The sequence below is a fragment of the Engraulis encrasicolus genome, chromosome 1, assembly GCF_034702125.1.
Source record: "Engraulis encrasicolus isolate BLACKSEA-1 chromosome 1, IST_EnEncr_1.0, whole genome shotgun sequence".
Lineage (NCBI taxonomy): Eukaryota > Metazoa > Chordata > Actinopteri > Clupeiformes > Engraulidae > Engraulis > Engraulis encrasicolus.
The window spans coordinates 49,846,179-49,860,767 of record NC_085857.1 but is presented as its reverse complement, the minus strand read 5'-3'; the positions used below and the strand labels follow the sequence as shown (position 1 = coordinate 49,860,767).

Sequence of the window (14,589 nt, the reverse complement as noted above, 5' to 3'; positions counted from 1 at the left end):
CCGTTTGTTTTCGTTTCATAAACCCTTTAATTGGCTGCTTATTGTGTTGCGTTTATGGCCGATCACTCCCGGTCGCGCGCCGACCTCCACAAAATGATGCTCTCTCTCACTTCCACGATAACACAGGGTCAGCGTTAAACTTGATTTGAGTGTTCCACAATCACGAGTCATTAATTCCATACACACACCCCATCACATTTATTGAAACGGAATGAATACAAATAAGACACAAGGGGAAAAAAGTTAAAATGAAATCAATGCCTGCCGTGTCATTTCATTGCACACCAGATGGCGCCAGTGAGAAATGAGGATTCGAAAAATGCTTCGAATGCTTCGAACCTTTTTGCCTGAAAGCCTCATTGGTTCAGGAAGCCTTATTTTCCCATCACTAATATACCGTTTACACGCACATACCTCAAACATTCACAGAGGGGACATTAGTCTCGGTAGGCTGGAAACAGTCGGACCTCAGCCTACCCAGCAACCACACACGCACAGCACAGAACACAAACAAATCCAGAGTTCCAGCGAGTCTACCCATTCTGGCTGTTTTTATAAAACTGATGCCCTAGCCACCACTAACTGGCTAGCCAATCAGCAGCAAGCTGAGTTCGATGACATCACCGGCTATGGAAGCCATCAAGGGACAACAGTGACAGTCCCACCTGTTACACTTAGAATTTGATGGTGGTGGTAAGTAATCATGAAACAGGTAACATTAGTAAATGGGTAGCATACATTCTGGAAATAAAGAACTAAATATCTTGCACAGTGTCTTCATATGTCTGCAATGTTTGTTAATTCTGTGAAATGTGTGTCTCTGCTTGGCAGTTTGGAGATCACTTAGGATTAGTTACTTTGGTCTGAACAATATCAGTGGAAGAATAACATAGTGTTCTTGTGTGCTTGAACGTACCACCATCCAATGGGGTATTTGTTGGCCGTCTTCAATAAATTGTACTATGTTTAGTCCATTTTTCAGAAAAGAGGCAGCACCTTACATATCGTGTTTTTATTGCACAAGCACGTTTCGCTCGCACGTCTTCTTCAGTGTGCGTTTCTGAAAAACTGAGCTGATAATTTGGGAGAGCACCAAGCTGAACAATTGCCTGTTTAGTCCAACTATGTAAAATGTTGCATCCAAAAAGAGGGAGTCCAAGTTCTGCAATTCCTGATCACTTTGTGGTTTTCCTTCACTTCATGATAGAGTAAAACATGTGACTGTCCTGCAGGAAGTGGAGTCTCTGCTGGAGAGTTTGGAGACCACCCTGCCAGAAGTGTCTGAGGAGGCCAGTGAGGAGAAGGTGGCAGCTGCAGCCAATGAAATGCTGGACTCCTCAGAGAAGCTGGTGGGGACGCTGGTGGAGCCAACCGAGACGCAGATCAAGAAGTCAGTCAAAACCAAAACCACAGGTGTGATAGTAATTTTTATACTACAGAATTCTGAAGACTCGGTGTATGAAAGTCAATCTTGATCCAGGCTTTATTACTTGCAATGATGCATCAAAGGAGAGAGGTTACAAGCAGTTCAGCAACAATCTCTAAATTACACAGAAGTATACAAACGATATATGCAGTTCAAGACCAGGGGGCAGGTCCCAGTGGGACAGCCTCAAAATGAAAATTCAACAAGTTAAGAGTTTCTTTGTTACCAATGGTAAGACCATGCCATCTTCTACCCATCAATCAAGAGCACAGACGGAGCCAGACACTACAGGAGGCTATCTCTAATAAAGACAGGATGGCTTCTCACCTGGTGGTGGTAGACTGATAGTCTGCCCCCCAGGGATAAGAATTAACATTCATAGTGGCCAAAAGGTTCTTAGCATTTGTTTGAGGGGAAGATATGGCTCAAGGTGGCCAACAGCCACAAGCGTAATTCACATACCAAAAGAGAAGAGAAGAAATAACTTCAAAGGTTCAAATGGAACACATTCTCAAAACCAAAACCACAAGGTCCAAAGTCTTTCACACATCACCCCCTTTCTCTCACTCTCCTCTACAGACAGTCATGAGTAAGTGGTTAGGGCGTCCGACTTGTAGCCCAAAGGTTGCCGGTTCGACTCCCAACCAGCCATGTTGGTGGGGCGAGTAATTAACAGTGCTCTCCCCCATCCTCTTCTGTGACTGACGTACCATGAGGATGGTACCTTACGGATGCCATTGCGGGCTGCCCCCTTGCACAGGTGAGGCATAAATACAGTTTCGTTCTGTGCAGTGTTCACTTGTGGAGTGCTCTGTCACAACAACAATTGGAGTTGGAGTTTCCCAGTTGAGCTTTCACTTCCATTTCACCTTTCCTCAAAGCAGGGAGTCAGTCAAAACCAAAACCAAAGGTGCAGCAAAGACTCTATTTCATGAATGGCCCCCTTTCTCTCCATCTATCTTACCTTTCCTCAAAACAGTGAGTAAGTCATAACCAAAACAACAGGTGCAGCGAAGACTTTCTTTCACGCATCGCTTCTCTTTCTCTCACTCTCCTTTACATTTCCTCAGAGCAATGAGTCAGTCAAAACTAAAACCACAGGTGCTGCCACTAGCTCTTTCATTCATTGAGCCCTTTCCCCCCTCAACGCTCTCTCTGTCTCCTTCTCGCTAACTCTGCCTTACCTTTCCTCAGAGCAGAGAGTCAGTCCAAACTGAAACCACAAGTGTACTGTAAACACATTCTCTTTTATTTATATCCAACTCTCCCTCTACCGCTCTCTTTCTTTCTCTTACTCTACCCTACCCTTGCACAGAAGTCAGTCTAAACCAAAACCACAGGTGCAGCCTCACGCTCTTTCATTCAGCTTCCCCCTTTCTCCTTCACTCCCTGGAGTAACTAACCTTTTACCAAAAGTAGCACATCATTCAGAACCAAAAATATAGGTTTCAACACTACTTTTGCTCTCCCTCTCTCACATCCCTTTCTTTATCTCAACAGCTCTCCACTACACTTAGACTGAACTTAGAATAAAAAATAATTGTGATGAGTTTTTCTTTGTTTGTTTGTTTGTTTTCTCTTTCAGATGTTAGCACGTTTGCCATCGGAAACAACACCTCGGAGAAGGACATCTCCAAGGTTGAAAATGAAAACAAATTCATAATTCTGGATATTGACCTCATTGGCATTGCAAAAAACAACAGTGGTGGGTATAGCTTTTGAATCATTGTTGAGTGCAGTTAGTGTGGTAATCGTAGATCTACTGTAACTAAACCAGCTAACTGGGTTTTTTTTCTGTCAGGATCGGCAGCTGTTGCCTTGACAACCCTAAAGACGATGAGTTCCATTCTGAAGCCAGCCTTCTTCCACACCATCAATGACACAGTGAAGACCATGATGTCACCTGTGTTATCGGCCTCCCTGCCAAAAACGAAAAACAAAGCCTTGACAAGCCCAGCCAACTTCACTATTACACACAGTCAGGTCAGTAATCCAGACAATGCTACTGTAAATTCTTGTAAGATAATAATGTAGTAGGCCTATTAATATGGTCCCATGTTGCCTCACATGCAAAACTGTTCATTACATAAAACAAGGGCTTAAGCCTGATTTATGCTTCGGACGCATAGCCTCTGCGTCCGTCCGTCCTGTGTCTGTGCGTGACCACGTCCCCCGCGCAGAGGCTCTGCGCCCGTTGTCGAGCGCCTCGAAAAAATCCTGATTATCCGTTGGATGGACGCGGAGGACGCAGACTAAAAGGCATGGCAATTGGTCGTGTCACTACCTCCTTCTTCTTGTGGTAGTGCAATGCCGGTAGTTTTAGAGAGCAAATCTGTATTCTGTTAAAAACTATATCAATGCCTTATGTGTAAATATGTGTAAATACACGAAGCTACAAGCTAAGTAACAAACAATGCACCAGTTGAACATTCGTGGCATGCCTGTAGTCTGACTACCGTAGCCTGTTGTTCACTGAATGTAAACACACATCGGCACCATCAACTGTTTCCATGCTTGCATTTTCTGCATGTGAAAACAGACTGGGTACATCAAATAACAATGTCAAATAAAGTCAGGTACATTGCCTACAGTTTTTATGAAAATATTTAGTTAGCTGAGCTAGAAAGCAACATTGCTTAATAATGCAAGCAATGTAGTGAAGGAATCGCGCTATTTCAAATGTGGCTCACGGCGAGACCTCGGGCGCAGATGCATAAACGTGGAGCTGGTTAGAGACCAGACCCAATCGACAATTGAGGTGCGCAGATGCAAAAGTCTAATCAGCCCTTTACTATGCAAATTCAAATTAAACTTATATGGAACCAATGAGGCTCATTTGTAGCCTCTTTGTGCAGATGGATCTGTCAATGCAGATGGGGCCATTCAGTCTTCAGCTGTAAAGAAGTAATAACAATTACATAGGGCATAACAATTGTGCACAGGCCCCCAGGATGAATAGATAGGGCCCCCATACCATCTGCCAAGGTCATAATAGGGCCCCTACCCCTGCCACCTGCAGGAGGGCCCTAGGCCTACAGGCAAATGCCCTCCTTGTCCTCCCTATAGCTACGTCCCTGGTCATTCATTTTCTCATAGGCAGTGTGTGACTTTATACATACAGATTTTTGACTCTGGTGACTGCTGTGATTGATCAATGACCCTGGCGGAAAGGCAGGGTGATGCAGCTGTGGTAGGCGAGTAAGTTTATGTAAAAATCTCATTTCGACCAAATTCGGACCTTGGCACATGCGTTTTTTTCACACACAGCTTCACCTCGTGTTGTTATGCTTATGGTCGAAATCGAACATAATCATTTTTTGAACCCAGGCATCATAAGCACGTGCAACATAAATGCTTGTAGTCTATATTTTGTACATCCAAAAGTTCGATAGACGTCAAAAATCTACTTTTACGGAGGGAAATGCACCTTCGTGATGATCACAGGTATCGTGGGACATCTTCATGTGCTCAACAGTCATTGGATGACGCAGTCCGTCAGCCGCTGCTAATTTACATAACTTTCGGGAGAGCTCAACTTTTTGACGTGCCACCGGACTCACGCTCGCCGTGCCGGAATCCCAACATGCTTTGCGAGTCCGGTTACGACGATATGCCGCATTTCATTGAATTGAATGCGTTGGTACGGCTTGCGTCAAACTGACAAATGGATTTAGTCTTGAATGGAATGCCATTCTCCATTTTCCTTGTCCCCAGGAGGCGGATCCACTGGGCCAGATGTCCTGTGTCTACTGGAACGGCAGCGCCTGGTTGGTGGATGGCTGTGATGTCACCGACACCAACTCCACCCACACCATCTGCACATGTGTGCACTTCTCCACCTTCAGTTTGATCATGCAGACCGAGCACCCCCCAGAGGTGAGTTAGCTTAATGTCCTCCTTGCATGTTCTCATAGATATGCCACCTACAGGATGATTCAGATATTGCTCTGTCGCCAATTGATATTCATACAATAACTTTAAACCATTAGCCTGGCGACGCCATCCAAAGTACTCCACCCAAAGTTTTTGGCTCCGCTCATCGTCTGGCAAAAGCCTCAAGCTCGGTTCTCTTAGTGTTTAGCCAATCAGAAAACAGTTGAGAGTGGTGACGCAGAACTCACCCGCGAGGTCCGTTACTGATTGGTTAAGGTAACTATATTCACACTTTTGTTTTGTTATTTATATGCTTTTGCGATGCTATATCGTAACAGTCATGCTAATAAAGCATAATATGGGTTTTAATTTGAACTCGGGACTCCAATGAATGTAAATGGCAGAGTAAGATCAGACCATCTCCCACCACCCACGGAGACGGATTGCTCTTGGTTTTTGCCAGACTGATTGACGGAGTCAACAGTCGGCTTTTCGCCTATTAAACCATGTAAAGATATGTACAAATATGTTGACGACCAAGTTAAGCTATGCATTCCAATAGAGAGGAGAAGTCAGAAAGATATCTAGTGTTCGGAATCTATGGCATGTGGGTCATTCCGCCGAATCGGTACATATTCCCAAATCCACATGTCCCAGAGATAAATGGCCATACAATCATTACAATCATAATTACATGCATAATTTTAAAGCACAACATTGACACATATTTTGTCGACAACTCGATCTTAAAAATAAGGCAATAAATATAAATTGCTTGTCTGTGGACAAAACAGGGATTTTGGCCTGTCCCTCATAGTTAAAACTTGTCTTTCAAGCTGTCTTTTATATGTAATTATATGTAATTATAGATTAAATCACATTATTTTCACATTTTTATGTTGTTCTAGGAGTAATGTAGTAGTTAGCAATGTTGTCAAAAGATATCGGTTCTATATTGATATTCACCAAATTCACAAGTAATATTCTTTCAAACTATATGATGTCTGCCCTTGTGACCTTGAACATTAGCTAGCTAGGACCAAATAAGCCTGAAATTGTCCTCAATGTTACGTCAATGACAATTTCAGGCTTATTGCTCCTAGCCATATAGTTTGAAAGAATATTTTGTTCCTAGTCATATAGTTTGAAATAATATAACCTGTGAATTTGGTGAGTATCCATATAGAAACCATATATTTTTAAGTAATGGGTTAAAAAGCGGTAACAGGAAGGACACTGTAAAAGTCACCACCCCCAAAGGTCCAATAAAATATCAAAATTTCATGCTAAATAAGACTGTATATTACTTCTTTTTATGTGATGTAACCTCCTGGAAATTGTGTAATTCTGGGAATTAACCATTATTTCACAGGGGTTTCTTTTTCTCAGTAACAGGATTGACATTAACTCAGAGGACTCTGCAAAATTATGAAAAAATATAGATATTGCACTCAGGAGCGGAGCTACAGGGGTGGCTAGGGTAGCATTTGACCCCCCTGAAATCTGATCGGTTACCCCAAGTGCTCCCCCAGAAAATGGACAGTAGCCCGCCCACTCGCGTTACACGAAGCGCATAGATCGCCCGCAAATGAAGAAAGGATAACCATTTTCCCCACACACATTTTGATGCAAGTTTGTGTACACACCACCCTCGGGAATTGGGGCATATGGGGTACCATTCCAAAGCTTAGAATGACGTCTGTCCAGTGGTATGCACATTCTCTGTGTTGTACGGTCTGACGGCAATGTGAATGGCAGATGTGTGCTTTTCCATCCTGAAGAAGAAAAGCATTAGAAAAACAAGGCCGACAGGCGGACAACAGATGCGTCCCTCTATGCCAGTTCCAACAATGCAATTTCCCCCCCCCAAACACCCCCCTGGCCTCCTCCTAACCTGTCAACGCCCCCCTGAGGATGTACTTTTTGTTTATTGGTCATCATGGACACTCCAAATAATGTGGCAGGCAGCAAAATGGCAAGACATGGCTATAATAAGCTTATCATTCTTGGATTTGGAAAAGAACCATATGATTTCAAATTTCACATAGATGAAGTAGGCTACATTACAAATGACCAGACGTTTATTAGTATCAACCTTTAGTATCACGCCATTTCAGCATCATGTGCATGTGGGAAAGAATCTAAACATCGACAAATAATAAATAAATAAAATCGTTTGGGTGAATCATGTGCTTATGGGTTCACCCTTTAGGTGAATTATGCGCTTATTTTTCAAAACCAGCTTCACCGTCAAGGCACAAAGCAGTGAGCTCCCGTGCCAGAGTTTACCAAATTCAAACGACTACAAAGCAATTACGAAAGACGCGTTATGTCCTGTGCTCTCTCTGAGCGCAGCGAAAAGCACCTGTGGGGCACGAGCCCGCCAACGAAAGAACCTCCCTGTAGGTTACGAGTAGGCTGACACACCGTATGTCAAATGGCCCAGATGTCTACTTGTAGTTCGAGCACCATGCTCCAGTGCGCAGCGCAAACTGACTACTGAAAAGGCAGAAGTAAACTCGCTGGGAATAGCCTATTAAAAGGGAGGCTCGTAGCACACAGACCTCTGAACCCGAGTTTGTGGACTGGAGAAAAGCGGAGGAAAATGTGAATGTTATTACAGAAAAAAAGCTAACCAAATCAGGTCCACGTTTAGAGGAAGAGCTGCGCTGCGGGTCGCCTGTCAACTAATTACAGTTCCATGTCGTGGAGCGTGCAATGCAAACGCCCCTCTATCCACGCACAAAGGAAAATGTAAATGTTTTGAAAGGAGAAAAGCTATAACCAAATGTTACAGGTCAACGTTTAGAGGAAGAGCTGTATGCGCTGCGGGTCGCCTGTCAACTAACTACGGTTCCATGCCGTGGAGCGTTATGCAATGCAAACGCCTCTCTATCCGAGCACAAACATCTGTGTCAAAAACTGACTGCCGACTTCTAAATCGTTCATTTCCGCGAGTTTCTGACGAACCAAAATAAAGTTGCCTCCCATTGTCCAAACGCAAAACAATAGCGAAAATTGAATGCCCCCCTCAGTTGTCTCACAATGCCATCAGCCGTCTTGCCTGTTTGGTAATATGTTCTGGCTTGCACGCATTCGCTCCGGTCCAAAATGGCAAGTCTGCCACCTTGTGGCCACAGTAAGGAACAATTGGCTTGCACGCATTCGCTCCGGTCCAAAATGGCAACTCTGCCGCCTTGTGGCCACAGTAAGGAACAATTGAAGGAATGCGTTTCAGACAAATGCGTTTCAGACGGACGGACGGACGGACGGACGGATGGACGGACAGACAGACCCTCTTATAGAGATGCTAGGACACATCTAATAATAGCTTATTTCAGTCAAGACTCATTTCGTTTTCCTTTTAATGAAAAGTTAGCTGTGTGCCATTTAAGATTTTCCAGTACTATATAATCTAGCTCTACGTATATCCCATGTGATAAATCAACAGATTCGTTTTTGGTGGTAAATGAAAGTAGCTTAATGATTAATTCCTGTGAATTCAACTCAAACCTCATGTCTAAAGTCAGTAAATATTCACTGGCATATGCTAATTGCTGTCTTTGTGTTGGAATAGACTATATGCTAATGAGTATTTTAAAAGAATGTCTGTACAGCACCTTTGATAGCATTGTTATATGTGTGAATTGTAGCAAGTTCTTAGCAGCATTGCAACATTACAGTGACTGGACTTTAGTATGGAAGTAACTCTTTAATGTGCAGTGTGAGTTCAATTTGAACTTTGAAATTTGAAATTACATAACACAGATGGTAGAAAATAATTTGATTAACTCTCAGACACCTAAGTCTCTGATGCAGAAACTTTGAAGTTCATTTCTGATAATTTTGTAGAAACGTTGAAAATCTGCAATAGGGCTTCAGTGAAACTTGTCTTTATCATCTCAAATCACTATATCGTCGGCTTGCTACCAAAACCGCCTAAGTCCGATTTTGGGGTTTTCGGAAAACAGGGAAAAACTAGGTGCCAAAGGGGGCGCCAAACATCAGTGGCGGTTCTAGGAAATCTGACACCCTGGGCAAAGAGCAATTGTGAGTCCCCCCTAATAATTTTGGTCAAAGGAGATTTTTGCAGAACTTTACTCCCCTATCACATCTGCATCATCCTGTCATCCTGTCTGTGACATTGGTCCCCTACAAACAGTACCTGTCTAAGATGTTAATTTATTTTCTTTATTTATTTTGAGTGAAGCTGCAAGTCAAACATGAAATGGCTCCTAAGGAAAACCAAACTTGTTAAGATAAATTATTTGATGCAGCACAACAAGAACAATGCACTGCACATCATATTGATAGTTATACTATTATTTATTTTGTAAAAAAAAATCTTTTGCTTTCTATTATTATTACTTAAATCCTGGAGATGGTGAATGATTAAAAAAAAATGTAGACCTTGTAACAATCTAGCATGCTGGTAAATCGCATGTCTAACAACAGATTTTCACGGGTTTCTTTTTCTTTCAAGCACTTTCAGTCATATTAGCTTTCAATAAAAACATTAATTACATTCTCATCCAAATAAGACTTCTTTTTGTCATGGTGCCAGTGCAATTGCCACAATGGTAATACATTCATTGCTCATATCAGGACAGAACCAGATTGCAGTGCCACACAGAGTAAGCCATGCAGTGGCGTCCAATCTCCATGTTGAGGTCCCATCAGTCATGGAGGAGGATGAAGGGGTGGGGCACTTCTCTGTCCTTGTATCTCCTCACGAACTGTCTCCTCCTTGTGTATCATCTTTGGTTAACTTCTGCTCTTTTCCATGCTTATAGAACTGCCCCACCCTCCCAACCTTGCCCATGACCGAGGTAACCTGGTCATAGAACTGTGCCCCGCCCACTTCAACGCCATAACCGTGACATTCAGAATATGGTATAGAACCACTACTTGATACTTTACACATTGGAGGTGGTCATTTTACTGCATATGCAATAATATATTGCATTAGTGACATCAAGTCAATGCTGTCCAAAATCTACATTATGAAACATTAGATGTATTAAATAACAGATTGTCATAAGAGGAGGCAGTCTATGACACTATTTTACAAACCTGTGATAACATCAAATAAAGCACATGATTAGTAATTGCTCAACTTGTGTTAAGGCTACAACCATTGTGTAGTAACAAGATTAGTTTTGAAGCATGGCCTTTGTCTTTGAAGAGAGAGAGAGAGAGAGAGAGAGAGAGAGAGAGAGAGAGAGAGAGAGAGAGAGAGAGAGAGAGAGAGAGGAGAGAGAGAGGAGAGAGAGAGAGAGAGAGAGAGAGAGAGAGAGAGAGAGAGAGAGAGAGAGAAAAAAAACGCTTAACAGATGTAAATGAACTGTTTCCTGCATAAAAAATGGCAAAGTCAAGTTACCCAAGTCATTCACATTGGCAGAACAATTGTGCACAGGGCCCCAGGATGAATAGATAGGGCCCCCATACCATCTGCCAAGGTCATAATAGGGCCCCTACCCCTGCCACCTGCAGGAGGGCCCTAGGCCTACAGGCAAATGCCCTCCTTGTCCTCCCTATAGCTACGTCCCTGGTCATTCATTTTCTCATAGCCAGTGTGTGACTTTATACATACAGATTTTTGACTCTGGTGACTGTTGTGATTGATCAATGACCCTGGCGCAAAGGCAGGGTGATGCAGCTGTGGTAGGGGAGTAAGTTTATGCAAAAATCTCATTTCGACCAAATTCGGACTTAGGCGGTTTTGGTAGCAAGCCGACGATATGATTCTCGTATACACAAACACAGATAGCCTACAGGTGTACACACCTGTCTGTGTATTCCAATGACTTAGCACCCAGGTATTAGGCATCTTCCCTTCATATCACTTTTCTAAAAAACTCATGTTTCCCACATTTCTGGCACATCTACATATTAAATAATGGCTAAAATGTATTCAGAAAAGACAGCTAGCAGTATACTGTACATAAATGGCCATGTTTTTACTTGGAATGCGATCTTTTCTATACTCTTTTCTCTCCGGAAATGAGAGGGATATGTAGGCCTAATTTGAGTTAAGTTCAGTCAATGTACGCCACTATATAGGCCTAGTTCTTTGTAAATCTTCCCATTTGCAATGCAAAGGGTTTCTGAGGGTCAAATCACAATTTTTATTTTTTACAAAAAATCACAAAAAAATAACTGATTACTGTTTGACATAATAGGAGACATAAAACTTAAGGGTGCAGTTATAGGGTGCACAGCGGGTGTTATGGTTGCCAAATGTGACCAATGATTACCAACCCAAAAATACAAAAAAGAACACCTTAAGAATAAAATCCTGCCAGAATTAAACAGATGTCTTGATTTGTATGAACACAAATCTACAGAATATGTATCTGCCCAAAGCCCTTCTTTAACCCATAGATGACCATCGGAAACCACTCAGTCTGGTAACACTCACAGGTGTCATAGGAACCCAAGAAAATAATTCTCTTTATCTATTCTATAGTGTTTGAGTGTTTTTTTTTCTTTGTGTAAGAGCATGCCCCTGTGAAATTCATGTGGCTACCCCATTGCTCCCCCAAGAATAAATGTCTGGTTCCGCCACTGATTACACTTATGCATGTTGACAACATTGCTAATTACTACAATATTCCTAAAACAACAGAAAAATGTGAAACTAAAATGTTTTCATCTATAATTAACAAATAAAAGACAACTTGAAAGATAACTTTTTACTGTGAGGGACAGGGAATACAGTATGTACCGATTCGGCGGAATGACCCATGTTCTAATCTGTGATGGCAAGCATGGGCGAAAGGTTTTGGATATCAACACCACTTTCAACAATACACCTGCAACAGACAAATATCTAAAAACAAGGAATAAATCAATACAAATATTTCACCCAGATGTGTAACATATAAACAGTTTCTGTATTTCAAGTTATGTCAAATCTATCCCTAATATGCAGAGGTGCCAAAAATAAAAAATAAAAGTAAATTCATGGTGTAAGTATAACATTAGCACATGATATTACAGATCTGTTGCACTATTTACTCCATTATACCTAATGAGGTAGCTAGATTGTGATGTGTTGAAAAACAACTAACAAGAAAAAAAAAACTTTTACTTTTACTTTTGACACCTCTGTGTATATGTAGCCAAATAACATTATGGATCTGCTGAACAGCATACTAAGACCTTATTGTCCTCTTCATACTTATATCCATATGTAGCCAGACCAGGCAATGACGCTCTTGAACAGGATCCTTGTGGCTGTTGGCTTGGGCTCCCTGACCCTGGCATTGTTGACCTTTGCCCTCTGCCATAAGAAGACTACCGTGGCAACTCCAGCTCGCGTGAACCTCTGTGCCAGTCTACTGCTGTCCCATCTCCTCTTCCTGCTGGTGCAAGAGTTCATCCACCTCATCACACCCGACAAGGTGCTTAGAAACGTATTTGCAGGGGCGCTGCCAGAAATGTTGGGCCCCATGAAAGATTCAAATTTTGGGCCCCAGCTACCCATGACTCTAGCCAAACTCATTTTCTGTTGGTGGAACATATGAGTGGGGTCGTAGGCATATGCAATTTTTCTCAGTCATTTCAAATTGGTGTTAAAGTTTGGTTTTCACTTCCAAGTTGAAGTTTAGGGTCTATAGAACAATTTGAGTTCGAGTGTCAAACACACAGATAACAAAATGGCCTGCGGGGGGCGTTCTAAAATATATAAACTGCTATAACTTTTGATTAGTTAAACCAAATTTAACATATGAGGTATGTATGGATTCAGCATGAAGAGGAGAAACCGGTGAGCTAAATATTTGGTTACCGGAGTAAATACACACTATGTAATAAACACACTTTTAGCCAATGGACAGCAAAATTCAGGGGGGTTTTTTTAGATAAAGGGTGGAAATGCCCTTCAAGTTGCAATGAAACATCATTTATTGTTACAAGTTATTGTAAATAAAGCCTGGGATATCATTCAACTTGATTTGTTCAGAATATCCCTGAAGCACAAAGAAACCTAGGATACCTATACACAAATATGGCTGCATAAAGCCTATGTGATATTTAGCACCCAACTTGCAACTTTGAGTTTATGAATTTAGGATCATGAGTATCAACTTTTTTTCAATCAAGCCATATTCTGTTCACACATAAGATCACAAAAAAGTTATTTCTGGAAGAAAATAAATCAATAATAATAATAATAATAATAATATTATTATTATTATTATTATTATTATTATTATTATTATTATTATTAAGACTGCATTTCCGGAGAGACAATGCTATTAGTATGCTTGCGGCTTATGCACACACACACACACACACACACACACACACACACACACACACACACACACACACACACACACACACACACACACACACACACACACAGCTGTTGTATACACACACACAGAAACACGAGGGAAAGAGATAGAGGTCTGAGTGCGTGCGTGCGTGCGTGCGAGAGAGAGAGAGAGGGGGGGGGGAGGTGTGTGTGTGTGCGCGTGTGCGTGTGCGTGTGTGCATGTATGGATATGCTTCAGGTGCCCTTCAGCAATGAGTGGGTAGGGAGAGGTAAGGGTGGGATTCGAACCTGCAACCCTCTGACAGACCAACACCCTACCCAGTAGGCCACTGCCACTTACTGTATAGAGTGGCCACAGCAGCATATTAGGCCACGGTTGCCCAGGTGACAGCAGAGGTCTAAAGTTCTACAAGGCTGCATGTGTGTGTGTGTGTATGTGTGTGTGTGTATGAATGAAGATTCTAAAGGTGACAGTTTGGCAGTCAATAGCTGAGTAATATGTGCAGCCATATTTTTACGCTGTCATATCTCCAAAAGTTTTGCAAGTTGTCAGATGATATTGACACACAAATGGCACAACCCTGCTCTTCATGTCAAAGCTGAGATCACTTTTCTAGGCCAAATGGTTCAGTCAAAAAAATGACATATTCAGGCCTATGCGCTGAGCTGTTCACACATTTTTTTCTAAGTGAATGAGGTCACATCATAGGGATTTTAAAACTGTTCTCTCTGAAACATTTTTAAGAGTTGGCTTATGATCTTCACACAGTTTGTATTCAGAGCCAAGACCTCTCTGACAATGCCTTTACCTAGTTGATACCTAGTTAAAAACCCCAGGACAGGTCACCTCTCACTCTAACTGCCACAGTTTGTGACATCATCTTGACCATTCTACCATTCATTTCAATGAGGGGGAAAACAGAGAGAAAACTGAGGAAAAACAAGTCTGGTGAACAAATGAAAGGGGGTAGGCCAGCGAAAAATACACCACCCTGGTCCCTTTTCG

At 42.1% G+C, this 14,589-nt stretch overlaps 1 protein-coding gene across 1 annotated transcript in view; it reads left to right on the top strand.

Annotated features, from left to right (window-relative positions):
• Positions 1-14,589, top strand: part of LOC134457968 (adhesion G protein-coupled receptor E3-like) — a 40,780-nt gene that overhangs the window by 16,762 nt on the left and 9,429 nt on the right. The window contains exons 3-7 of the mRNA XM_063210022.1: positions 1,233-1,413; positions 3,012-3,131; positions 3,228-3,409; positions 5,141-5,302; positions 12,499-12,705. Of these exons, the coding sequence (XP_063066092.1) occupies positions 1,233-1,413; positions 3,012-3,131; positions 3,228-3,409; positions 5,141-5,302; positions 12,499-12,705 (852 nt within the window). The remainder of the gene's footprint in view (positions 1-1,232; positions 1,414-3,011; positions 3,132-3,227; positions 3,410-5,140; positions 5,303-12,498; positions 12,706-14,589) is intronic.